This window comes from Mus caroli, chromosome 11 (assembly GCF_900094665.2).
Source record: "Mus caroli chromosome 11, CAROLI_EIJ_v1.1, whole genome shotgun sequence".
Taxonomy (NCBI): Eukaryota; Metazoa; Chordata; class Mammalia; order Rodentia; family Muridae; genus Mus; species Mus caroli.
In genome coordinates, this window is record NC_034580.1 from 26,172,275 (window position 1) to 26,198,222 (window position 25,948).

General features: G+C 39.4%; 1 protein-coding gene across 1 annotated transcript in view; it reads right to left on the reverse strand.

Annotated features, from left to right (window-relative positions):
• Nucleotides 1-25,948, reverse strand: part of Acyp2 (acylphosphatase 2) — a 131,884-nt gene that overhangs the window by 102,144 nt on the left and 3,792 nt on the right. The window contains exons 2-3 of the mRNA XM_021176827.2: nt 15,456-15,472; nt 13,976-14,085 (exon numbers count right to left, since the gene is read on the reverse strand). Coding sequence (XP_021032486.1) covers nt 13,976-14,085; nt 15,456-15,472 — 127 coding nt within the window. The remainder of the gene's footprint in view (nt 1-13,975; nt 14,086-15,455; nt 15,473-25,948) is intronic.

Sequence of the window (25,948 nt, forward strand, 5' to 3'; positions counted from 1 at the left end):
CTCACTCTGTAGACCAGGCTGGCCTCGAACTCAGAAATCCGCCTGCCTCTGCCTCCCGAGTGCTGGGATTAAAGGCGTGCGCCACCACGCCCGGCAGTCTCTGTATGTTTAAAAAGCTCAGGGCTTGACTGGATCTGTCTGAATGTTTGGATGAAGTGAGTTCATCTGGAATCAGCAGCAATCCTAAAGCTGTTCTGGAAGCAAGTCTCTGAACAACATCAGGAAGGAGGGGGATGGAACAGCAGGTCCATTTAGTGCCCCAGATGGGATGGATTACTGAATCCTGTCAGAGGTGTAATATATGAATCTCATAACCCAAATTTTACTATCATTAAGATTTTCATGTGGGTTGTGCAGGGTGTATAGATCAGTAAAAGATGAAATTTTATTTCTTTTTTAAAAAATTGGGTATTTTCTTTATTTACATTTCAAATGTTATCCCCTTTCCTGGTTTCCCCTCTGAAAAACACCCTCCCCTTATCCCCTCTCCCCTCCCCTGGCTCACCAACCCACACAATCCCACTTCCTGGTCATGGCATTACCCCACACTGGGGCAGAGCCTTCATAGGACAAAGTGCTTCTCCTCCCATTGATGTCCCACTAGGCCATCCTCAGCTGCATACACAGAGCCATGAGTCCCACCATGTGTGTTCTTTGGTTGGTAGTTTAGTCCCTGGGAGCTCTGGGGGTCCTGGCTACTTCATATTGTTGTTCCTTCTATGAGGCTGCAAACCCCTTCTGCTCCTTGGGTCCTTACTCTAGCTCCTTCATTGGGGATCATTTGCTCAGAGGTCCAATGGATGGCTGAGAGCATCCGCCTCTGTATTTGTAAGGCACTAGCAGAGTCTCTCAGGAGAGAGCTATATCAGGCTCCTGTCAGCAAACACTTGTTGGCATCCACAACAGTGTCTGGGTTTGGTGATTGTAAATGGGATGAATCCCCAGGTAAGTCAGTCTCTAGATGGTCATTTCTTCAGTCTCTACTCCACACTTTGTCTCTGTAACTCCTTCCATGGGTGTTTTGTTCCCCACTTCTAAGATGGATAGAAGTATCCATACAATGATCTTCCTCCTTCTTGAGTTTCATGTGGTTTATCTTGGGTATTCAGAGCTTCTGGGCTTCTGGGCTTTTGGGCTAATATCCACTTATCAGTGAGTGCATATGATGTGTGTTCTTTTGTGATTGGGTTACCTCACTCAGGATAATATACTCCAGATCCATCCATTTGCCTACGAATTTCATAAATTCATTGTTTCTTGTTTAAGCAGGTAAAAGACAACTGTCTTTTTATGAGTTAGTTTTATCAATAACCAAATGTAATAAATCTTCACTCATGCCATGTGAAGGAGGGCATAAAGAACCTTAGGGATTCCATAACCAATAAGATTTATTGTCTCATTTAGTTGAAGTTTTGGCTAGAGACATTTTTATGTCTACGCCAGTTATTGGGCTGTTCTCAGATCAATTTATCGGTTTTGTTTTAATTTCTCAAAAAATTTGAGATCTTTAGGTGACCTTTTCTTGTCATATCTGATCTATATCTTTCTGGAAGTTGTCTAGAGCCTATTGTTCTTTCTTGTCAATACAAGTATAGAGCTTTTTTCCCTTTGATATTTAAAACAATCTAAAGTAATTAAACCAATCTAAACAAATGTTAACCATTGAGACAGTGTTTTTATTGTCTCCTGCCCTGACCTTCATGAGATTAAGATCTAAATTATTTATCTGTGTAAATTTGAATTCTCCCTATTATAGGGGTTAATATCTCTCTGGTTATATATTGTAGTATGCCTCTTTTTTCTCTGTACAGTTCTCAAGGCCTACATTTCTACTTTCTGAGATAGGCTAAGCTCTCTACATTCTGCTTTCAAAATATATATTTTTAAAGATCAAAAGCCTCAATATTTACATATCTCTGTATTTAACTTTAATTAAATTTCTTTATTTATTTATAAGCCTATTTATAGGCTTTAATTTTTATCATATTAAGTGGACAATCTCAGAAATCGTGTGTTGCACATGTTCAAATATCCCGAGAAATTGTCCTGGCAAGACATTTATATATCTTTAAATCATTTATTCATACATTTTACATAACTTCTTTCTTCTGTGAAGTTTAATAAATGTTGTTTCTACTGTCTGACTCTCTGCTTCTCATCTTAAGCTCTTTGTATTACTTTTAAAACTCAGGGAGAAATTCCCACTGGCTCAGGCAAAATCTGTATATTCCCTTCTGTCCTTAAAAACAAATCAGACTTATAAATCTCTATCTGTTATTTATCTGGTGGATGGAAGTAGGTAGCTTTATTGTTTGTCTCTCATTGTCTCTTCCCAGGAGGGTAAATCCCTGCCAGGGGCTGTGTTTCTTTGCTATATAGTTTTTGCACGTTGGAACCACATGACTCAGTTCTGCTCACTGAGAAAGCAGTTCTCACCACTCCTAGACTTATATCATTTGTGTGTGTGCCCACATATTCCATCCCAGAATACTTAAATTATTAGTAAATTCTTACCCCATGTTGAGCGCCATATGCAGTGTACAGTTTTTTACTATACTGCTTTGTGTTTCCAGCTGGTCACACATGCACAGGAGCTATCTCAGATCGGTACATAGAAAACATACACAGGCTGGTCTGCACTGGTTTAACTTTGGCACAAACTCTGCAGCCAGTCCCACAGCACACAGAAGAGGCTCAATTCCCAGGTGCTTTAGCAAGCCCAAGATCATAGTATCAGGGGTGAGTATGACACAACATCTGTTCCAACACCACCAGGAGTAACTGTGACCAGCAGGATCCAGGAACATAGGAATCCCACCTGACCAGTGGCTCAGGTTCCTTCCAGGTTCCCTGGTTTTTTTAGGCACAAACTCTGCAGCTAGTCCCACAGCACCCAGAGGAGGCTCAAATTTCAGGAGCGCTAACACAGCTTGAATCACAGGATCCCAGGATCCCGGGATCCCAGGATCATAGGAATTTGGTCACACATAGATGTAAGAGTCCCAGAAGCAGCTTGACTCCTAATACTTTGACATTTATGTTCTTGTGCTTGCCTCTTGCCATCTGAAGATCTAGGGACACACCCAGAATCTAGGATCACAGGATCCTAGAATCACAGGATCACAGAGACAGGTGGACTCTGAGGAGTTCTGACAACCAGGATTACAGGAAGGACAGGCTCCAATCAGATATATTGAAGGAAGGGAGCACTTGAGATAATCAGATGGCGGGAGGCAAGAAGAAGCAACAGAAAGCAAGGTTACTTGGCATCATCAGAACCCAACTCTCCACCATAGCAGGTCCTGGATACACCATCACACCAGAAAAGCAAGACTTGAATCTAAAATTACTTCTCATGACAATGACAGAGGGCTTTATGACAGACAAAAATAACTCCCTTAAAAAAATACAAGAGAACAGGTAAACTGCTAGAAGCCCCTAAAGAACAAACACAAAAATCCCTTAAAGAATTACAGTATTTCCTTAAAGAAAACATAGTCAAACAGGCAAAGGAAATGAACAAAACCATCCAAAATCTAAAAATGGAAATAGAAACAATAAAGAAATCACAAGTCTGAAAGCAATCTACAGATTCAATTCAATCCCCACATACATTCTCACAATTACATACACACACACACACACACACACACACACACATCCATACTTACATATGCATATGGAGCAAAAGACCAAGCACTGGTGCCGAAAGAACTCACTCATTCTGGATGAAAAACTGCGCTCCAATCTTTATTACATACAGAAAGAAAAAATTCTTCCTCTTTAATGATAAATGAATTAAACCCATGTTTGTAAGAAAAAAGCTTTGTTTCTTTTAATAAGACTAAACCTGCTTTGTCCTTACCATGGGACCTGTTCTGTCCCATGGTAAGGAGAAGCCTGCCTGCTCCTTCTGCTCTCTGTGACATCTTCTTTTTTCCTCTTTCCCTCTACATTCTGCACATTGCTCTCTTAGTATTTTATGTTACCTATAATTCCTAAGTTACTCCACTCTGCATTCTCCTTCTAATCTAAAAAAATGTTGTCTAAAAACTTCTACTCAACTCAGTTCCTATCTCAGCTCAATTCTCACCTCCGTTCCTCTCAGTTCGGACTCTTCTCTTTGTCCTCAGCTCTTAAAACATCATTCAGAATACATGATCATATATTAAAAAGTTCATCACAAGTTCACACAAAAAATCAAATCATAAATTGAAATAGAAGTTTACAATGGCGAATGTTTACATGCATATCCATTAGGAGTAATTATCTGGCTAAACATCCATCACTCGGCTCAGCTCCACAGGTTCACTGAAGGTTTAAAACCATAAGTTACTAGTGAAGTTTTGTATAGATAAACCCAGTCAATATTTTATCTTCTGTCCTAGCACCTATAATAAATCATTAGTTCCCTTTCTATGATCTTTGGTTAATTGTTTTACACCCTCTTGGAATGTGCTCTGAGTAGGAGAAAGTCTGGTTACCATCTAAGAGCAATTAACTGGTGACACTTGAGAGACTGGCAGAGTTCTCATTGCAGCTTTGACTATCAGAAAAGGACCTAGTAGCAGTCCCATTAATAAAAGAGCTTAATAATCACAGATATAATTTTAGGAATTCTTATAGGATCATCATTAAGATTTAAGTCATTTATTTGTCTATATAGCATCACTACAAGATAGTACAACTTCGTGGATCTGCAGAGATCTACTTCAAAGGGGGTGTGCTACTACTTAGTGATTGTTATATATGTTTAATAATAACAGGAAAAGCATATTAATAGCAGGAATCTTTCCTAAAATTAGTCCCTCACTGACTTGCTTAATGAGGGCTCACCTGTCTCAGATTATATAATAATCCAAGGCAGGCCACTTCGGGATGATCACCTGATAGTTATTAGCTTTTCCCATTATGGCTCCTGACAGTTACCCCAATACCCAAACTATGTAATGGCTCAAAAAGAAAGGAAATAAAGACCAATTTCCCTTATGAACACAGATGCCAAAATACTCAATAAAATAATTGCAAACAAAATCCAAAAATACACCATAAACATCATCTACTGTCCACACACTCCATACAGTACAGTAGTTGAAGTTCTAGAGCAATAAGACAACTAAAGGAGATCAAGCAGTTCAAAACTGGAAAGGAAGAAGTCAAAGTATCATTATTCAGAGATGGTATGATAGTAAACATAAGTGACTCCATAAATTATACCAGGGAACTCCTATAAATACCTCCAGCAAAGTGGCTGGATACATATTTAATTAAAACAATTCAGCAACCCTTCTATATACAAATGACAATCCAGCTGCAAAAGAAAAAAATAAAAAGTTCAGAGAAACAATAGCCTCAAATGATATAAAATATCTTAGGGTAACTCTAACAAAGCAAATGAAAGACCTATATGATAAAAAACTTCAAGTCTTTGAAGAAATAAATTTAAAAAGATATTAAATAATATCTTTTGATCTCCCATGCTCATGGATCAGTAGGATTAACATGAATTAATAATGGCCACCATACCAAAATCTATCTACAAATTCAATGCAATCCTCCTGTCCAAACTCCAACACAATTCTTTATAGACCCTGAAAAGACAATTTTCAATTTCAAATGGGAGAGAAAAAAAAAGAGCCACCACCAGAAAAACAAGAAATCCAGGATAGCTAAAACAATCTTGAACAATAAAAGAACTGCTGGAGGTATCACTGTCCCTGATTTTAAGCTGCACTACAGAGAAATAGTAATCAAAACTGCATGGTATTGGCATAAAAACAAACGCATTAATCAATGTAATGAAATTGAACATCCAGATATAAATCCATACATCTATATCTGATATTTGATATTTTTTAAAAGTAAGCCAGAAATACAAAGTGAAAAAAAAAGAAGAGAGAAAGCATCTTCAACAAATGGTACTAGTCAAACTAGATAGCAACCCAAAGAAAGCACAAATAAATCTATATTTATCATCTTGCACAAAACTCCAGTCTAAGTGGATCAAAGTGCTCAACCAACATAAAACACAATGAACCTGATTAAAGAGAAAGTAGGAGCCGGGCGTGGTGGCGCATGCCTTTAATCCCAGCACTCGGGAGGCAGAGGCAGGCGGATTTCTGAGTTCGAGGCCAGCCTGGTCTACAAAGTGAGTGCCAGGACAGCCAGGGCTACACAGAGAAACCCTGTCTCGAAAAACCAAAAAAAAAAAAAAAAAAAAAAGAGAAAGTAGGAAATAGCCTTCAACTCACTGGCACAGGAAAAAACTTTGTGAATAGAACAACAATGGGCAGGTATCAACAATTAGTAAACAGGTCCTCATGAAACTGAAAAGTTTCCATAAGGCAAATGACACCATCAACTGGACAAAGAGAAAGTGTGCAGAGTGGGAAGAAAATTTTACAAACTCCACATCCAGTAGAGGGCTAATATCCAACATGCATAAAGAATTCTAGAAACTAGATATTAAAAAAACCAAACAATCCAATTGAAACAAGGCACAGATCTAAACAGAAATTCTCAATAGAGGAATCTCAAATGCCTGAGAAACAAAGATATGTTCACCATCCTTAACCATCAGGGAAATGCAAATCAAAACTACTTTGATATTCCATCTTACACCTGTCAGAATAGCTAAGATCAATAACACTTGTGACAGCTCAGGCTGGTGAGGATATGAAGCAAGAGAAACGCTACTCCACTGCTAGTGGGAGAGCAAACTTGTACAACCACTGTGAAAATTAATATGGTGGTTCCTCAGAAAGCTTGGAATTGATCTACCTCAACACCTAGCTACCTGGGGTCAGGTAGAAAAGAGAGCAAGAGGAAACAGGCTGAAAGGAGGATGGAGAGAGAGAGAGAGTGCAGGGAGAGACAACTGGAATTGGGAGGGGGCATTTGGAGGGGAGTGGTGTGAAGATCTAGTGTAGTGAAAACTTTCTGGAATCTGTGAATGACCTTAGTGAATACCCTAGGTATTCGTACTATCACCTAATAGTAGAGGATACAGAGTCTGAACTGGCTAACTTTTGTAGCCAGACAAAGTTTCCAGTTGTGGGACTGGGCTACCCTTGTTGAGTTGTTGACTAGGAAGGTTTCATGGAGATCCCTAAACAACCCAGGTTGATGCCAGGACAAAAGGCTGTTCTCTGAAAACAGACAGCAAGGCCCCAATGTAGAAGACAGCATTCACACAGGTCATTGAGTGTACAGAAGTCACGCTGGTGTGGGAGGAGAGTCTTCACTCTTATGATCTAGTAGTCTCTTTGGCATGAGAAAGTACTCTGTAAGCTATGAAATGAGAGGTTAGGACACCAACTTAGCCACAAAACCCTCCACCTACAATCTGCCCTGCCTGCAAGATGTAGTAGGGCAATGGAGGAGAACTTGTAGGAGTGACCAACCAATAGTTGGCTTAACTTGAGGCCATGAGAGAGCCCATGCCTGATGCTGCTTGGTTGGTCAGCAGCCAAACACTGAATAGCCCAGAGACCTAGTGTAAAACTAAGAATAAAAACAAAACAACACTGAAATGATTCACAGATTAGTGCCTTGCCCAGTTATCATCAGAGAGTCTTCCTCCAGTAGCAGATGGAAGCAGATACAAAGACTCACAGTCAGACATTATGCTGAGAGAGTCTAAATTGAAGGTCTCCCTCAAGTCCCAACCTCCAGATACTGGGAATTTTGTCAAAGAGAGGGAGGAAAGATTGTAGGAGTCAGAGGGTATTGAGAACATGGACCATCTAATCAGCTAAGCAGAGCTCACATGGGCTCACAAAAACAGAAACACAAGCACAGGGCTCTACACCAGATCTTCTACATATATTATAGCCATTAGCTTGATGGCTTTGTGGGACTTCTAGCAGTGGGAGCATGTGTATCTCTGACTCTTTTGCCTGCTCTTGAGACACTTTCCCTGCTATTGGGTTGTATTGTCCAGCTTCAGTGTGGGAGCTTTTGCCTGCGTGATCATTGTTTTGTCCTGTTTGGCTGTCATCTCTTGGAGGCTTGCACTTTTCTACAAAGGAAACAGAGGAAGAGTGGAGAGGGGATGTGGGGAGCTGAGTGGAGAGGAGAGAGGGGAAACCGTGGTTGTAATGTAGTGTATACAAGAAAAATCTATTTTTAATAAAAATAAAAAAGAAAATAAATATCAAAAAAGAAAGGAAGAAAGAGAAAAAGAAAGTAGGTTTAAAAAAAACAAAACAAAACAAACAAAAATACCAGTGGGAACTGGAGTGACAGCTGAACAGTTAAGAATACTGGCTGCTCGTGGAGAAGACCCAAGTTGGGTTTCCAAAATCCACAGGGCAACTGACCAGTCTATAACTCCAGTTCCCAAGGGACCCAATACCCTCTTCTGGCCTGTAAAGGCACTGCATACATGTGTTGTACTGACATACCTGGAGACAAAAACTCATTCACAAAAAAATGAGAACAAATAAATCATATTTTAAAACTTTTCAAAAAATAACAGTGAAATGAAGAATACCACAAAGTGGCTGTGACTGAATCAATCATGACGTGGTATGGTGATTAAAGATAAGTGGGGTAGAACAGGATCCAAAGAAAAAAACTTAGCTGAAAAGTATTTGACAAAAATATATTTTGACTCAATGGCATAAAGCACAATTAGTTAATAAATGATGCTGGCACAACTGGCTACCCATTTTGTAGAAAATGGTTCCTTATCAAAAATTCCAGATAGGGGCTGGAGAGATGACTTAGAAGTTAAGAGGTCTGCTCTTCCACAGGTCATGAGTTCAATTCCCAGCAACCACATGGTAGCTTACAACCATTGGTAACAGGATCTGATGCCCTCTTCTGGTGTGTCTGAAGACAGCTACAGTACTCATATACATAAAATAAATAAATAAATCTTAAAAAAAATCCAAATAGGGTAAATGTTTAAGTACAATAAATAAAGCATCAAATACTAGGGGGTAAAAAGTCCAGTACATATGCTTCTTAACCAGAAAAAAAAAAGCATATCTGAGCTTATAAATTTTAAAAACAACTATGCTTTAAACATGTTTTATGTGCAAAAAAACTATTATAGACAAAACTAATAGGCAAATGCTATGGGTTTGTAATCTTTAGCAGTATACAAGAGCCCCTTAATATTGGTAAGAGAAAAGCACTACAATGGGAAAATGGGGAAAAGATGGGTGTGGTGGTTTGAATAAGTTTGGCCCCCTAGACTCATGTGTTTGAATGCTTGGCTCATAGGAAGTGGTGCTACTAGGAGTTGTGGCCTTGGTGGAATAGGTGTGGCCTTTTTGAAAGAAGTGTGTCACTGTGGGGATGTGTGGAAAGCCGTGCAGCGTGCAGCGTGCAGCGAGCAATCGCTGTGGAGAGCCGTGCGCGTGCCGCGAGCAATCACCATTATAAGATGGCGCTGGCCTCCGCTGTGACAAACTAGTAAACAAGCCTTGTGCGCAAGTGCGAGAGTGAACTCACTCCTAGTCACTGCCCATTCTCGGGGTGTAATAGTGGTGTGATGAGCGAGCAACGAATCAAGAGCTGTCACGCCACATCAGGTGCTGAAACGTCATGGCTGAGTGCTATATAACGGACTCCATTTTCTGGGGTCAAGATCTTCCTGAGAAGTAAGCAATAAAGCTTTGCTGCAGAAGATTCCGGTTGTCCTGAGTGTGTTCTTGCCGGCGGGGACAAAAGCTCGGGATAAGTGGCGCCGAAGACCCGGGAACTTTATACCATCACACCGGCGCAAGCTACTTACTCTCAGTGCATCACACAGTCTCCTGCTACCTGCAGATCAAGATGTAGAACTGTCAGATCCTTTCCAAGCCTTCCTGCAGTCTGTCATGCTTCCTGCCGTGATGATAATGGACTTAACCTCTGAAACTGTAAGCTAGCCCTAATTAAATGTTTTCTTTTATAAGACTTGCTATGAGCCTGGTGTCTCTTCACAGCAATGAAAACCTGAAATATGAGAATAATGGGAAAATGGGGAAAATGTGAGAATAAACCTGGGTAGCCACAGAATAATACTGCTTGAACTAATTAATAATTAAGAAAGTGTTAATTAATGTAAAACAATAGCCATTCCAAAGCTAATTAGATAAAGGAAAAATAAAGCAATAATAGCAATTGGTAACAGAAAGAGGACAGAAAATGCAAATTTCTATATCTAATTCTAAAAGCAGTCCATTGTGCTTTAAAGGGGGAATGCCACAATAGGCTCAAGTGTTTGAACAATTGGTCCTCAGCTGGTGGTAAGGTTTAGGCTATGTTTAGGAGGTGGAGCCTTGCTGGCATATGCAATAGTGTCTGCGTTTGGTGGCTGATTATGGTATGTATCCCCAGATAGGGCAGTCTCTGGATGGTCCTTCCTTCAGTCTCAGCTCCAAACTTTGTCTCTGTAACTCCTTCTATGGGTATTTTGTTCCCAATTCTAAGGAGGAATGAAGTATCCACACTTTGGTCTTCCTTCTTCTTGAGTTTCATGTGTTTTGCAAATTGTATCTTGGGTATTCTAAGTTTCTGGGCTAATATCCACTTATTAGTGAGTGCATATCATGTGAGTTCTTTTGTGATTGGCTTAGCTCACTCAGGATGCTATCCTCCAGATCCATTCATTTGCCTAAGAATTTCATAAATTCACTGTTTTTAATAGCTGAGTAGTACTCCATTGTGTAAATGTACCACATTTTCTGTATCCATTCCTCTGTTGAGGGACATCTGGGTTCTTTCCAGTTTCTGGCTATCATAATATGCTGCTATGAACATAGTGGAGCATGTGTCCTTATTACCAGTTGGAACATCTTCTGGGTATATGCCTTGGAGAGGTATTGCTGGATCCTCCGGTAGTACGATGCATATGCCAGCAAGATTTTGCTGACATGACCCTGATATAGCTGTCTCTTGTGAGGCTATGCCAGTGCCTGGCAAACAAAGAAGTGGATGCTCATAGTCATCTATTGGATGGAACACAGGGCCCCCCAATGGAGGAGCTAGAGAAAGTACCCAAGGAGCTGAAGGGGTCTGTAACCCTACAGGAGGAACAACAATATGAACTAACCAGTACCCCCTGAGCTCGTGTCTCTAGCTGCATATGTAGCAGAAGATGGCCTAGTCGGCCATCATTGGGAGGAAAGGCCCCTTGGTCTTGCAAAGGTTATATGCCCCAGTACAGGGGAATGCCAGGGCCAGGAAGTGGGAGTGGGTGGGTTGGGAGCAGGGTTGGGGAATGGTATAGGGGACTTTCAGGGTAGCATTTGAAATGTAAATGAAGAAAATATCTAATAAAAATTGTTTAATTGAAAAAAAGAAAGAAAGAAAGCAAAATAAACAAGCCATGGGGAGGAAGCCAATAAACAGTGGTCCTCCATGGGGAAAAAAAAAGTAGGTGGAGCCTTAATGGAGGAAGCCCATCACTAGGGGCAGGCATGAAGGTTGTATAACTTGTCCTACTTCCTACTTTCTTTCTACTTCTGACTACTGAAATGATGGGTCCTCAGGCTCCTACTGCCATGTTTTCCACAGCATGGTGGTCTGTATATACTCTGGAGCTTTAAGCCAAATAAGCTCTTTCTCCTATAAGCTGCTTTTGTCAGTATTTTATCACAACAGAATTGAAACTAATACAGAGTCTGATGAATACTTTTACACTTCAACAAATCACAATCCTGGGAATCCACCCAATAAAAACAAAATCACCAATAAAAGGCTTATGGCAGCAAACTCCTACTGCAAAGAGAAAGTAAGAAAAGCAAGCACTTGAAACAATGAGGTAATCCTGTATGTGCACTATTAAGCCAACATTGAGAATACAACATTTGACTCAGAAGGATTTTCTTTAAAGCATCTTGAGTGATAAAAACATGACATAGAAAACTGTGGCTTTATTTTTTAAAATAAAATCTTGATCAAAATTCATTATGTATATGTGCCAAAGTGTGTCTGTATCTTTGTCCATTTGTCTGTCTGGGTGGTTGTAAGGAACAGAGAGAAAGAAAGAAAGAAAGAAAGAAAGAAAGAAAGAAAGAAAGAAAGAAAGAAAGAAAGAAAGAAAGAAAGAAAGAAAGAAAGAAAGAGGAAGGCAGGCAGGCAGACAAGAGAAGAGGGAGGGGGAGGGGGAGGGAGAGGGAGAGAGAATGTGTGTGACTGGAACCCAGAACAAAAGGTTACAAGCCAGCTTGCTAACACTCAGTACTTTCAAAGTGTATGAAGAGTGTAGTTTTAAAAAGAAAGGAGACAGGTACATGATTTTACTTATGTTAACTACTTATTCTACTTATGTTGACTCCACATTTAACTAAGAAGTAGGAATGCAACATAATTTGTGTGAGCTTCCTTCCATCCTCCTTGTAGTTTTTTCTCTTAAACCACTTTATGATCATCTAGCATCTTTTCATTCTTGCAACAACCAGTTTTGTACAATGTCTCACCTATTTTCTATATTTTATGAGAATTCTGCTGTTAATGAATGGTTAATTGTTAATGCACGTATTGTGTAAGATCACTCATTTCCAGCGGGTGGTTAGCGGCTTTGGTGGTTTATGAGAATGACACCCCGCCCCCCAGGCTCATGTATTTGCCTGTTTACTCCTCAGCTGTAGAACTAAGGAAGACTAAAGGGTGTAGATGGTGTGGCCTTGTTGGAGAAAACATGTCACTGGGAGTGAGCTTTGTGGTTTCAAAAGTTCATCCCAAACCCAGTGGCTCCCTAAATCCTCTGCCTGCAGCTCAGGATGTAGCTCTCACTACTTGTCCAACACCACATCACCCTGACTGCCTGCTACCATTCTCCCTATCATGACAATAATGGGTAAAATCTCTGAAACTATACGTAAGCCTCCAATTAAATGCTTCTCCATTTACAAATTACCTTGGTCATGGTGTCTATTCATAGCAGTAGAACACAAAGAGAAGGAACAGTATAGTTTTATACATAAATACAAATACATAGCATACACAAATAAATTAGAAATCGCAGAGTTTAGTCATTAGAAACTTACTATCAAATGGGTATCCAATGAGAACATATTACCGACAATGTGACTGAGTTCCAGTGAGTAATAATAAATGAGATATTAATTACAAATATATACTTTAAGGAAACTAGAGAGATGGCTCAGTGGTTAAAAAGACTGGTCATTCTTTCAGAAGTTACCACCTGGAGGTTCACAACCATATACAACTCCAGTTGTAGTGGCTCTAACCCCATCCTATGGTAGCATTTGGCACCAGGAATATGCATGATATACAGATATACATTCATGCAAAACACCTGTACACATAAAATAATTTTAATGTACACTTAAACATTTTTGAGTAAAGAACTGTTGAAGGCCACTGGGACAGGTTCCATTCAGGGGAAAGAAACAGGAAGAGCAGGTGACTAACTAGTATCTAACTCACAGAGTTTGTTGCAAAGACTATATATAATAATTCATGCAAAGTGATAACCATGAAGCTGAAAAGTCAAAACCTTTGAAAATGGTATTATGTGACTTGGGTGACTGTCACCCCCACTGCTAACTCTGCTCTTCTTTATACCTCGAGGGCGTGCACTACAACAACAATAAACAATTCTATTATGTAAAAATGAAACTGCAATTAGGTAAATATTGCACAATAGAAAAGAGATGGCAATCTTTTTGCTTTGAAGATTTGATAAGAACTTCAAGAACCATCTAAAGGCACTGTGCTCAGTCTTAACATTTGAAATGATAAATACTTGGGTCCTGAATATGGGCCCCATGTTGGGGGAGACCTGAGATGACAGATTGGTTAGCAATACAACAGCTCGTCTTGAATCCTGCCCAAGAGGAAAAAGTTTATTCCCAACAAAGAAGTGCCACGCTAACAATGGCCCGCCTGCAAATACTCCAACCTATTTATAATCCAAGACAACTGAATACCATTATTAATACTGTTACCAATGAAAATCAAAATATGAAAACAGCTTCATAAATGTTGTAGACACGTTGGTCTTACTACTCACATGCCATCAACCTTTTCTTCGGGGCCTTGAACTTGACCTGTCACTGTGCCTTTGCTTGTGTTCTTCACCCAGCCAACCAGACCTCGTTTCTTAGCTTCTCCTTCTGTGTACTGATTCAGGAAAAACAAAGGAGCTCAAGTCCATCAAGAGAAGTCTATACTCATAACACAACTTTCATATTCAGAAACTGCTAACCTTGTAATATTTATCTATTGAATTTCTAAAATGTAGTCTACAGACTGCAGAGATGGCTCTGTGGTTAAAAGCACCGACTGCTCTTGCAGAGGACTAGGGTTCAATTCCTAACACTCACATAGTTTGCTAATAACCAACTATAATTCATATTCCAGGAGATCCAATGCCTGTTTTGGCCTCTTTGGGCAACAAGTGTGCAAGTAGTACATAGACACACATGCAGGCAAAGGACCAATACATATAAAATAAAATAAAATAAAATAAAATAAAATAAAATAAAATAAAATAAGCCTATGCAGTTATGTAGCTGACCTACAGTGATACCACTATTTATAAGATCAGTGCAATTAGAGAAAATAAATCAATAGTGAGAATTGTTTCAGAAATAGTTTCTATTACATTTCTCAGATCCATAAAATGTGTGAATGTGTTGTGTTTTCCTCCCATCCATTAATGATGAATTACATTGCTAATCTGGGCTTCAAAGTCTGGTGAATCCAAGATTCACAATCATTGACTTAAAAATATGTTTATGATCAACATAAAATACATACAGGCAGAAATGGACACTGAGTCATTTCAAAAGTTCCAGTAAAAATAGAAATAATTTTCATAATAAAATCAAACCATCAAGAACACCAACGGCTAACACAAGGTCAGGGGTTTATGGTGATAAGCTGACTCTAAACTAATGCAGGTGTCAGTCTGAAAATCAAGAAAATAATGAAAATGGGTACAATGAAATGTTAACAGGATTATCCTGAAATACAGAGAGGCTTGACTGATGGGACATGGGGGGACTCTCAGGGTTAGCAACCAGAGATTTAAACAGCAATGCCAACTTCATAAAATATAACTTATAATTAACTTTTAGGAAAAGGGTGCTTTTAAAATAAAACCAAAAGTGTGTATGGAGAGGGTTATTGCTAAGATGTGCGACACTAGCACCCCTGACTTTACAGTAAGAGATGTACCCCTGGCCCAAGAAGGTTTCTATCTAGAACACAGGAGAGAACCATAATTTTATCTAGTACACTTACACAAATGCCTAGTTAGAACCACTTGCCAGAATACTTTTGAAATTCATAGAAAATGCTAGCTAAAACACAGGACGGCTGTAATAAAACTTTAAAGGCACTTTTAATCACAATCAGTAATTTCAAAATGTATGTCAGTCATCAAGGACATGATACAAAAAGTAGGTTAGGACTGGGAAGAAGACGGCTCTGTGATTAAAATCACTAGCAAAAATAAGGTAGAAAAATAAGAGACAGATTTCACTTACCATTCTGAAGCAAACACCTGTATGAAAGGACAAAAAGAAATGTCAGCTTGTTTGCCTCTAACAAACTATGCATTTTCTGCCATAATTTGACTCAATTAAAGGCTAAGTAGCAAAATGAATGAAACAGTCAGTATCTGAATGTACTCAATGGGTCTTCTTAAAAATTAATCCCAGCACTCTCAGGAGGCAGAGGCAGGCCTGGTCTACAGAGGGAGTTCCAGGACAGCCAGGGCTACACAGAGAAACCCTGTCTCAAAAAAAATTTATATATATGTGTGTGTGTGTGTGTGTATAACTATATATATAATAACTATAACTATATATATATAAAGTTTTTTTGGAAAAATATTTGAAAGCAAAGTATGTAATGAGATGCTGAATTATACTTTCATCATATTCTAAAATGTTTATTAAAAACACAGTTCATCTGGTGGTATAGGCTTATAATCCTGGCTACTTGAGAGGCTGAAGGATAACAAGTTTAAGTCCAGTCTAGGCAACACAGAGAGTTCAAGGCCAACCTGGGCAATTTTGTCTCAAGATAATAAAGATAAGAGCAGAGAAAAGGTCATCCATGCATGCATTTTCCCAGCATGTGAACAGTCCTAGACAGTCCCCAATTCCACAAAACTGAATTAATTAATGAGCTAATGAACAGTTGAGATAGAGTAGGTGTTATAAAATTTACTTTTCCCCAGTTTTTAGAATTTCTTTTTTTTTAAATAGAAGAACTAATTCAAGTTTAAATAGCTTACATTGTTTCTAGTTATAGTCAGCATCAGGAAATGAAATGTGTTTGACCTCAGCTGGGTTCCCAGAACCTCATCATTAAGGGAAATTAATGCAGATGAAAATGACCCCTGTAGGCTCTTTGGTGTAGCTGATATTACATGAATACTGTGGATCACGTGGTTGATTGGTATTGTTCATGTTAGTTATATTTTCTCTTTTTAGACTGTGGCAGACAAAGCTGTTCCATTTGTGGTTTGGGGATTTGGCTTAGTGGCAAGGCACTAGTATAGCATGCTTGAGGAACTGGGTTCCATCTTCAGTGGCATAGCTGCACTTGTATATAGATCCAGACACCCATCCACAAAAGGAATACTAGCAATTTCATATCTCATGTTTTATATCTACAACCAAACAGTGATACATGGAGTACGGAGTTTTTCATGGGAATGGAACAAGATGCTAGATGGTTCCTAATTATTCTGAAGACTTGGATCCACCACAGAAAGCCTAGAAATTATGATGATCCTAAACAACAGATCTTAGGTCATCCCCTCAAACTGCAAATATGAAAATAATTGATCAATTATCCTAGATAGGATCTCCATATATGTACCATGGCATGTATACTCACAGACATACACAAAATAAGTAAATGTAAATATTTTTTTAAATACCAGCCTGAGCTACAGGTAAAAACAAAACAAAACAAAAAAACCCTATCAAACACACCAAACACATAACACACACACACCACCACTACCACCACCATCACCACTACCACCACAGTAGATCCACACAATAGAATACTATTCAAGAACACAACAACCAAATACAATATGCTAAGCAAAAGAAGCCAAATTTACACATAATGTATAATTACATTCTGGAAAGGCAAAGCTGCAAAGGCTGAAAATAGACTGTTGCTAAGGCCTGGAAGGGAAAAGAGTGCTAACAAGAGGTTCAAGGGAATTTTCTGGGGTCATGGAGCTATTCTCTGAACTGTGCTGGTGATTCTATGACCTCACACATACCAAAAGAAACTGAATGTAAAAAAAAGGAAAAATATGCCTTGGTGGAAAACAATTAGGAAAATTTTTGATTGGGAAGTCACCAAGAACAGATCAAAACACCTCTGAGAAGGTGAAAATATGGAGCTTGTACACGGAAGCAGACCCTAAGTAGGATCCTGTGAAAGCTCAGAAAGGTGTTTTATACATCCTAATGGCAGTAGACTGTACAATCAAATAAATGGAGCAAAAAGAGCAGTAAGGGAATGAAGGCAGTGTTATGTCACCAGTGGAATTTTCTGAGACTATAAAAATATTTTTAAAATACACGTAGAGTGTGGAGGAATGATGTGTGTGAAGAATTGATGAGAAGAAGAGCCAGAAGGCAATCTATTATCCATGAAGGGAAAGATGCCAGCCGGTGGATATACAAGGAAACAGCAGAAAGTCATGCTGTTGTTCCACAGCACAAGCCAGGTGCCTCAGAATACAGTAAGTGCTTACCAAGTACACAGCCAGACAGCTCCAGGCTGTGTTGAACATATTCCTCTGAGCTGCTCAACCTCAACAACCCTGTGTATGAACACTGTGGAAGGAAAGGCCAAGAGCAGCTGAAATTAAAAAAAAAAAAACTTGGAGGGCTGGGGTTTGGTCAGGGACAGAGCACAGTCCTAACATGCGCAGGACCCCAGGTTCTTTTCATCATGAAAAGACTTTAAAAATGACATGATCTCTTTCTTATGTAAGTCAGAGTCTACAAACCAAGGGAGTTTACATAAAGATAGCTCTTCAGACTAAGAGAACTCCGTGCCTAGAATCCAGGGAATCCACTGTTACATAGTAAAACACGCAGCCAGTAGCTGGGAGGCAGGTTTGTGGGAGGCTTGCAAAGAGTTTCCACTTCAGGTCGAGTCACATTCCAGGACAGGTATGGAGTCTAGCAGTAAAGCATTTGGCTATCATGAACAAGGCCCTGGGTTTAGGCCCTAGTGATGGCTTTTTATCAGGGTGGTTCAGTTGGTATGGATGAGAAATGATATGCTTACTTGTCAAGTCTGTCTCACTAGCTTGCAAATCAGTAACATACAAGAAGCTTTGGATGATGGATGGCAAACCCTAATCTCCTATACCCTATCATGACCTGGAGTTGGAGCTGTCCAGATGACCTGGCAGCTCAGGCTGTTCCCTCCACCCTTAATATGTACTACCCTAGAAAGGGAAACCATGTCACTTCTTGCCCTTAAAACGAGCAACATCTTTTCAGTATTTATGAACAACAAAGACAAATGAAGGCTTATCAGGCAAACAGGGGCTGAGAATATGTCTCAGTCAGTAAAATGTTTGCTAGACAAGCAAGAAGACCAGAGTTTGGATCCTCAACACCCATGTAAAAGCATGTATCCTATTCATACCTGCAAACCCAGCTCCAAGAAGAACAGAGACAAAAGGGTCACTAGAGCTTGCAAGCCCTGGGTTTGGGGGAAAAAATTGCCTCAAAGGACAGATGATGACAAAGAAGAAAACAAATATTTTCTTTGGTCCTCCATGTGTGCACAAACACACATGTGCAATACATTCACACATATAAATAAACAAATCCTTTAAAAAAAAAAAAGACAGGGGCTGGAGAGGTGACTCAGCCATTAAAGGCTAGGCTTACAATCAAAAAAATAACAGCGAAGTTAATAGAGGAAGACACCTGACATCAACTTCTCCACACAAACAAAATGAGACACATATGAAAATGCCATCAGGAAACATGTTATGTCTGCACCGGAGCTGATCCTGTGCTACGGTGCCCAGAACTGATCCTGTGCCACAGCTCTCCATACCTAAATACCTCCAGGAGAGAGCTGGTCTCCCAGGAGTGCTCACACACCTGTGAGCACAGGTAAGACCACCACTTCTTCTCAAATTCCTGCCCCAAGAGGTACCTTCCCAGAGCCATCAGGACACAGGAATGGAGGAACAGCCAGGGACAGAATCTTTCCTGTTTCCATCTGCACCCCAGAGCTGACCCTGTGCTACAGACATCCATACCCAAATTCCTCCCAGAGAGATTTGGTCTCCCAAGAGTACTGACACACAGGCTTGCATGAGGGACAAGCCACAGTCAGAGACAGCAAGACCAGCTAACATCAGAGATAACCAGATGGCAAGAGGCAAGCACAAGAACCTTACCAACAGAAACCAAGGCTACTTGGCATCATCTGAACCCAGTTCTCCAACAACAACGAACCCTGGATACCCCAACACACCAGAAAAACAAATATCTGATTTAAAAATCACATCTCATGATGCTGACAGAGGACTTTAAGAAGGACATAAATAACTCCCTTAAAGAAATACAGGAGAACACAGGTAAACAGGTAGAAACCTTTAAAGAGGAAACACAAAAATCCCTTAAAGAATTAGAGGAAAACACAACCAAACAGGTGGAACAATTGAACAAAACCATCCAAGATCTAAAAATGGAAATAAAACCATCCCTGCATCCCTGCCTGGGATAAAGCCTACTTGATCATGGTCAGTGATCATTATGATGTGTTCTTGGATTCAGTTGGCAAAAATTTTATTGAGTATTTTTGCATCAATTTCATAAGGGAGAATGGTCTGAAGTTCTCTTTCTTTGTTGGGTCTTTATGTGGTTTAGGTATAAGCATAGCTGTGGCTTCATAGAAAGAATTGGGTAGAGTTCCTTCTGTTTCTATGTTTTGGAATAGTTTGAAGACTATTGGTATTAGGTCTTCTTTAAAGGTCTGATAGAATTTTCCACTAAACCCATCTGGTCCTGAGGGGTTTGTTTGTTTGTTTGTTTGTTTGTTTGTTTGTTTGTTTTGGAGACCGTTAGCGACTGCTTCTATTTCTTTAGGGGTTATGGGACTGTTTAAATTGTTTATCTGATCCTGTTTTAACTTTGGTACCTGGTATGTGTCTAGAAAATTGTCCATCTCGTTCAGATTTTCCAATTTAGTTGAGTATAAACTTTTGTAGTAGGATCTGATGATTTTTTTGGATTTCCACAGTTTCCATTGTTATTCCTCCCTTTTCACTTGTGACTTTATTTATTTTTTTAAATTTATTATTTATTTTGGTTTTTTGAGACAGTGTTTCTATGTATAGCCCTGGCTAACCTGGGACTCGCTTTGTAGACCAGACTGTCCTCGAACTCAGAAATCTGCCTGCCTCTGCCTCCCAAGTGCTGGGATTAAAGGCGTGCGCCACCACACCCAGCTCTGACTTTATTAATTTGGATACTGTCTCTGTGTCCTCTGGTTAATCTGGCTAAGGGTTTATTTATTTGTTGATTTTCTCTTTATTTCTTCCTTGACCAAGTAGAATTGAGTAGAGTGTGTTCAGCTTCCATGTGTATGCATGTCTTCCATTTTTGTTGGAATTTAAGACCAGCCTTAGTCCGTGGTGATCTGATAGGGTGCATGGGATTACTTCAATCTTCTAGTATCTGTTAGGACCTGTTTTGTGACCAATTATATGGTCAATTTTGGAGAAGATGCCATGAGGTACTAAGAAGAACTTATATTCTTTTGCTTTAGAATGATATGTTCTATAAATATATGTTAGATCCATTTGGTTCATAACTTCTGTTAGTTTCATTGTGCCTCTCTTTAGTTTATGTTTCCATGATCTGTCCATTGCTGATAGTGGGGTGTTAAAGTCTCTCACTATTATTGTGTGAGGTGCGATGTGTGCTTTGAGCTTTAATAAAGTTTCTTTTATAAATGTGGGTGCCATGGCATTTGGAGTGTAGATGCTCAGAATTAAGAGTTCATCCTGGTAGATTTTTTCCTTTGACCAGTCTGAAGTGTCCTTAAAGGAGAAACTGTTAAAAGTAACTTTCCAGTAGAGAAACTATCAAATACTATTTCCTGAGATCAAGGTCACCATGAACTGTGATGAGTTTCCATGACACCTCTCACACACAATGGAAGTGGGACATTACCTCTGCAGTCTTTTTTCCTCAAATCCAAAACCTAGTCTTCTCATGTCAAAACTGTCAGGTAAGTGCTGGCAAGGTGGTTCACAGGAAAAGACTTCTTTAAGACTGATTATTGAGTTCAATCCCCAGGACCCACAAGGTAGAAAGCAAGAAACTAATTCTCTGTGCTGAAGAAATGATATAGTGGTAAAGTGTACAAATGTACTATTTGTCTAATAAACCTGAGTTCGGATTCTAGCAGCCAAGTCCACTATCTCACAAATGCCTATAACACCAGTGCTAGGTAGTCCATTGACCTCTTTGGCCTCTGTTATCCATGCTCACATGCACACACTCATATACATACATGCATATACATCCTCTAAAATAAAGATACACATTTTAATTATTTAAAGATTAGAGTAAATCTTTTTTAAAATGGAAGTAACTTCCCTAAGTCCCCTACATGAATATCATGGAGTGAACAGAACCAAATACTTTCATCTGGGCTTTACCTCCATCCTCATATTTTATATACTGTATTTCAGTGACTTATTGTGGCATGTATTAGTCATGGTTCCAGATGTACTCAAGTTGACAACCAAAAGTAGCCATCACAAGTTCACCCTTGACACACAATCATATCATCTTATGTCATAATTAACTTACAAATGAAAAAATAGCCAGGTCATAATTATGTCTAAATATGATATAACTATCCCATGTACAATTGCAAATGCATTATATATTTACTAAGGTCATAATTATACCTAATATGCTATAATTATTGCTCATACAACTACAAATGTATTATACATTTTAGAATAGGTGGCAAAATACTTTCAGGGACATTCTTTTAACATCTCTGTGGTGATTTGAAAAGGGTTCACTCCGATAGATTCATGTGTTTCAATGTTTGGCTAATAGGGAGTGGGACTATTAAGGGATGTGGCCTTATTAGAGGAAGTGTGTCACTGTAGAGGTGGAGCTTTGTTGTCTAAAATGTTCAAATTATGCCCAATGTGAAACACATCCAGTCTTCTCCTGGCTGTTTTTGGATCAGATGTAGACTTTCACCTTCTCCAGCACCGTGTCTGCCCGCCCTGCTTCCTGCTGCCATGCTTGCTGCTGCCATGCTTACTGCCATGATGATTATGACCTAAACCTCTGAAACTGTAAGCCAGGCCCAATTAAATGTTTTCCTGATTAAGAGTGGTCTTGAAGAGACTTGATGTGACAGGGTGAGGAGGATACCTGGGGCAAGGTTGGGGGAAAAGAAGAGGAGGGGGAGGGAGGAAGACCTGTGGGAGAAGGGTACTGGGTAGAGTGGCAGCGATTAAGATGCAAAGTGAATAAAAAATAAATAAAAAAGAATTGCCTTGGTTATGTTGTCCCCTCACAGCAATAAATCTTAACTAAGACATTCTCAACCTTAAATATGATAATCTTTGATATTCTCTTAATTAATGATATATCACATGATAAAGAAGTTGAGGAAAGAAAACACAAAGATCTGTACAAATGCAATCTTAACAACATATGATAGAAACACTCATGACAATTAAATCCATGTTTCTGCAAATGGTCACGTGGCCTCAGCTGGTATTTATAACTACCTTTCTCTACTACCCTTTCTGTATTTCCCTAGAACTCAGCAAATACCTCAGCAGATCTTGGCTCTTTTCTGGGAAGAATGACCCATACCATCATGTCTGAGGGGGTCTACCCTTTGTTATCCTATCTACTTGATTACTAAACTCCTCCTCAGTAGAAGTCACTTTTTGATAAACAATTACATTGTTCACAAGTCTCTTCACATCCACCACCTGGTTGGTGAGATCTACCCATATACTTCTTTGCTAGATGCCTTTCTCACCAATATTCCAATCATGTTCTTTCCAAGTCCTAACCAGTCAGCCAGTCAATCCACTACAGTCTATTAATCAGAAAAAAATGCATATCTAGCCATTTCTTATTCCAAACAAAATGTATGATGTGTACTGCCTGATGTTCTGCCAACTGGAAAGATTTCCCTTGATCAGTGTCTTTCAGGGTTGCCTCAGAATGGGATTGTAATGTTGCAGCTGTCCAGTTCTAGGTGGTGTCTGCATAACATGCAGACCTATCACAAATTAGACCCTTGTCTTCTCTTCCTCAGTCAACAAAACATAGGGCAAACCCATGAGGCTAGAGGTGCATGTTTGATAACAGTCAGCATTGTAATAAGAATAGAAATCCTAGGCATTTCGGCAGCTTCTCCACATAACTTGCTTATGCCTTCAGGAACTGCTCAGGTCTGATATATACTACTTCCATTTGATAACAGTCTGTTCCTTGCATGTCCTACTTAATAACTTGATCACTCAGATAACATTAACTCATGATGGACAGCTCAGGCTGCATGGGAACTTGGTGGCCCATTATAAACATTCAGTTTCCATTAATAACCAACAGCAGGTCAAGAGCTGTTTTTCAAAGAGAGAGAATAGTTGTCTGCAGATAGTGCACATGGAGCTTTGCTCAAAAATCCCAAAGGTCTCTTCTGTGATTCACTTATAGGGGCCTGCCAAAAGCTTCAAATAACATCCCTATATGCCACTGACACCTAAGTATCATTGAGCCTGCTTGATCATATGCTCCAAGTAGTAGAGCTGCCTGCACAGCAGCTTGGACCTGATGAAGAACCTTCTCTTGTTCCAGGCTCCATACAAAGCTAAAAGCTTTCTGAGTCACGTGATAAATGGGCCAGAGGAACATACCTAAGAGAGGAATGTGCTGCTTCCAGAATCCAAACATTGTGCTTCTTTCTTGGTTCTGGGAGAGACCAGGTGCAATAATTTATCTTTAGAAGAAATATCTCCGCATGCCCCACACCAATGGACTCCTAAGAAACTCATTGAGGTAGAAGGTCCTTGAATTTTGCTTGTATTTATTTCCAATTTTCTGACACCCATGTGCATTACCAATGAGTCCAAAGTTGATTATGCTTACTTGATCCAATCAGCATAATGTCATCAATATAATGCACAAGGTTATATTTTGTGGAAAAGATTGATGATCAAGATACCTTCTAATTAAGTTATAACACAGGGCTGAAGAGATAATATATCCTTGAGATAAAATTGTAAAGGTGTACTGCTGGCCTTGCCAACAGAAAGCAAATTACTTCTGGTGGTCCTTGTGGACAAGTTCCAAGAAAAAAGTATTTGCTAGATCAATAGCTATATACCATGTACCAGATGTGTTAATTTACTTAAATAAGGACAACACATCTGGCATAGCAGCTACAATTCTAGACACTACTTGACTGATTTTTTCAATAGTTAACTGCCATTCTCCACAATCCATCTGTCTTCTGCACTGGCCAGATAGGAAAGCTAAAGATAGATGTGAAAATTCACACCCCTGGATCTTTCAAGTCCTTCCGTGATGGTGGCACTAATTTCTACAGTTCCTCCTGTGATGTGATACTATTTTTGACTCACTCTTTTCTTTTACAGAAGCAACTCTAAAGGCTTCCATTTAGCCTTCCCAACTATAGTAGCCTTTACCCCATAAGTCAGGGATTCAATGTGAGAATTCTGCCAACTTCTAAGTATTTCTATCCCAATTAGACATTCTGGAACTGGGAAAAAGACCACAGGATGAGTTCCAGGACCCACTGAACCTACTGTGAGTCAGACTTTAGCCAAAACTTCATTAATCACCTGGCCCCCATAACCCTCTACTTTAACTGAAGGGCCACATGTTTTTTGAGACCTCCCAGAAACAGTGTCAATTCAGAACAAGTACATAAGAGACTCCAGAAAGTCTGATTGTTTCCTTTCCCCCAGTATACAGTTACTCCACAGGTTCTTTTGAGAAAGGACTGGAGAAAGCCTAACAATAAAATTTTCAGTGTTTTATGAAGGTCCTTCCTCAGAGAAACCTGGCTGTCTCTTTATTCAAAGGGCCCTCAGTCTGCAAACTGGCTTACTCTGGAAATTGACTACCTTTTGCCACAATCCGAAGTAACCCTTTTCTTTCTTCTTTGAGAATTTTTCCACATATAGAGATAAACAAAAATTCAGTAGGTTTCTTCTCTCTTTCATGTCTGGAAACACCATAATTGATTAGCCAGTACCAAAGGTCCATCCATATAAGTCATACTCCCATAAAATTCACTTTGCTTGTACTATTACAGAGTAGGTCATTACAGACATTGCTTTGTATAGGCTTCCCATTACAGTAACCAAGATAACCTTGCCTTTGATAATTCAGTGCTGCCACTTGGTCCCTACTGCCTTGGGGCCTAATTAAACCCATTGCATTTAATTCATCCAACTGAGCAGCAGCATTTCCAATCCTAAACAAAGAGGGTGACACATGTTGTTTCCGCCTTACTGTTATGTCTCTAGGTTAGAAACAGTGTGCTACTAGCATTGCAATTCTCTGAGCCTAAAAATCCCCCTTCATTAACACTAAGTCAAAGGCTACCAGGCATGTCTAACTCCTTTTCAGTAGAACATTTTTTTAACAAATGCTTTAGCCAATCATTCAAACTAACTTCTGTTAATTTTTAAAAACTGTGTGAACAGTCATATTCAACCTAAACCTCCACTCTAAGGAACTATATCAATAAACTCAGCTTGATCCAGATTTATGTTCACTCTACCATTATCCTTTACCCTTAAAACCCATTTCCACACATTACCAGATTCTGCTTGAATGAATTAGCAAACTCATTAAGCTCTTTAGTAATATAGCATACCTCTTCATGAACTATACTCGCTACCTCTCCTCTAAGAGCCTGCTCTACTTAAGTCTAGTTATAGGTC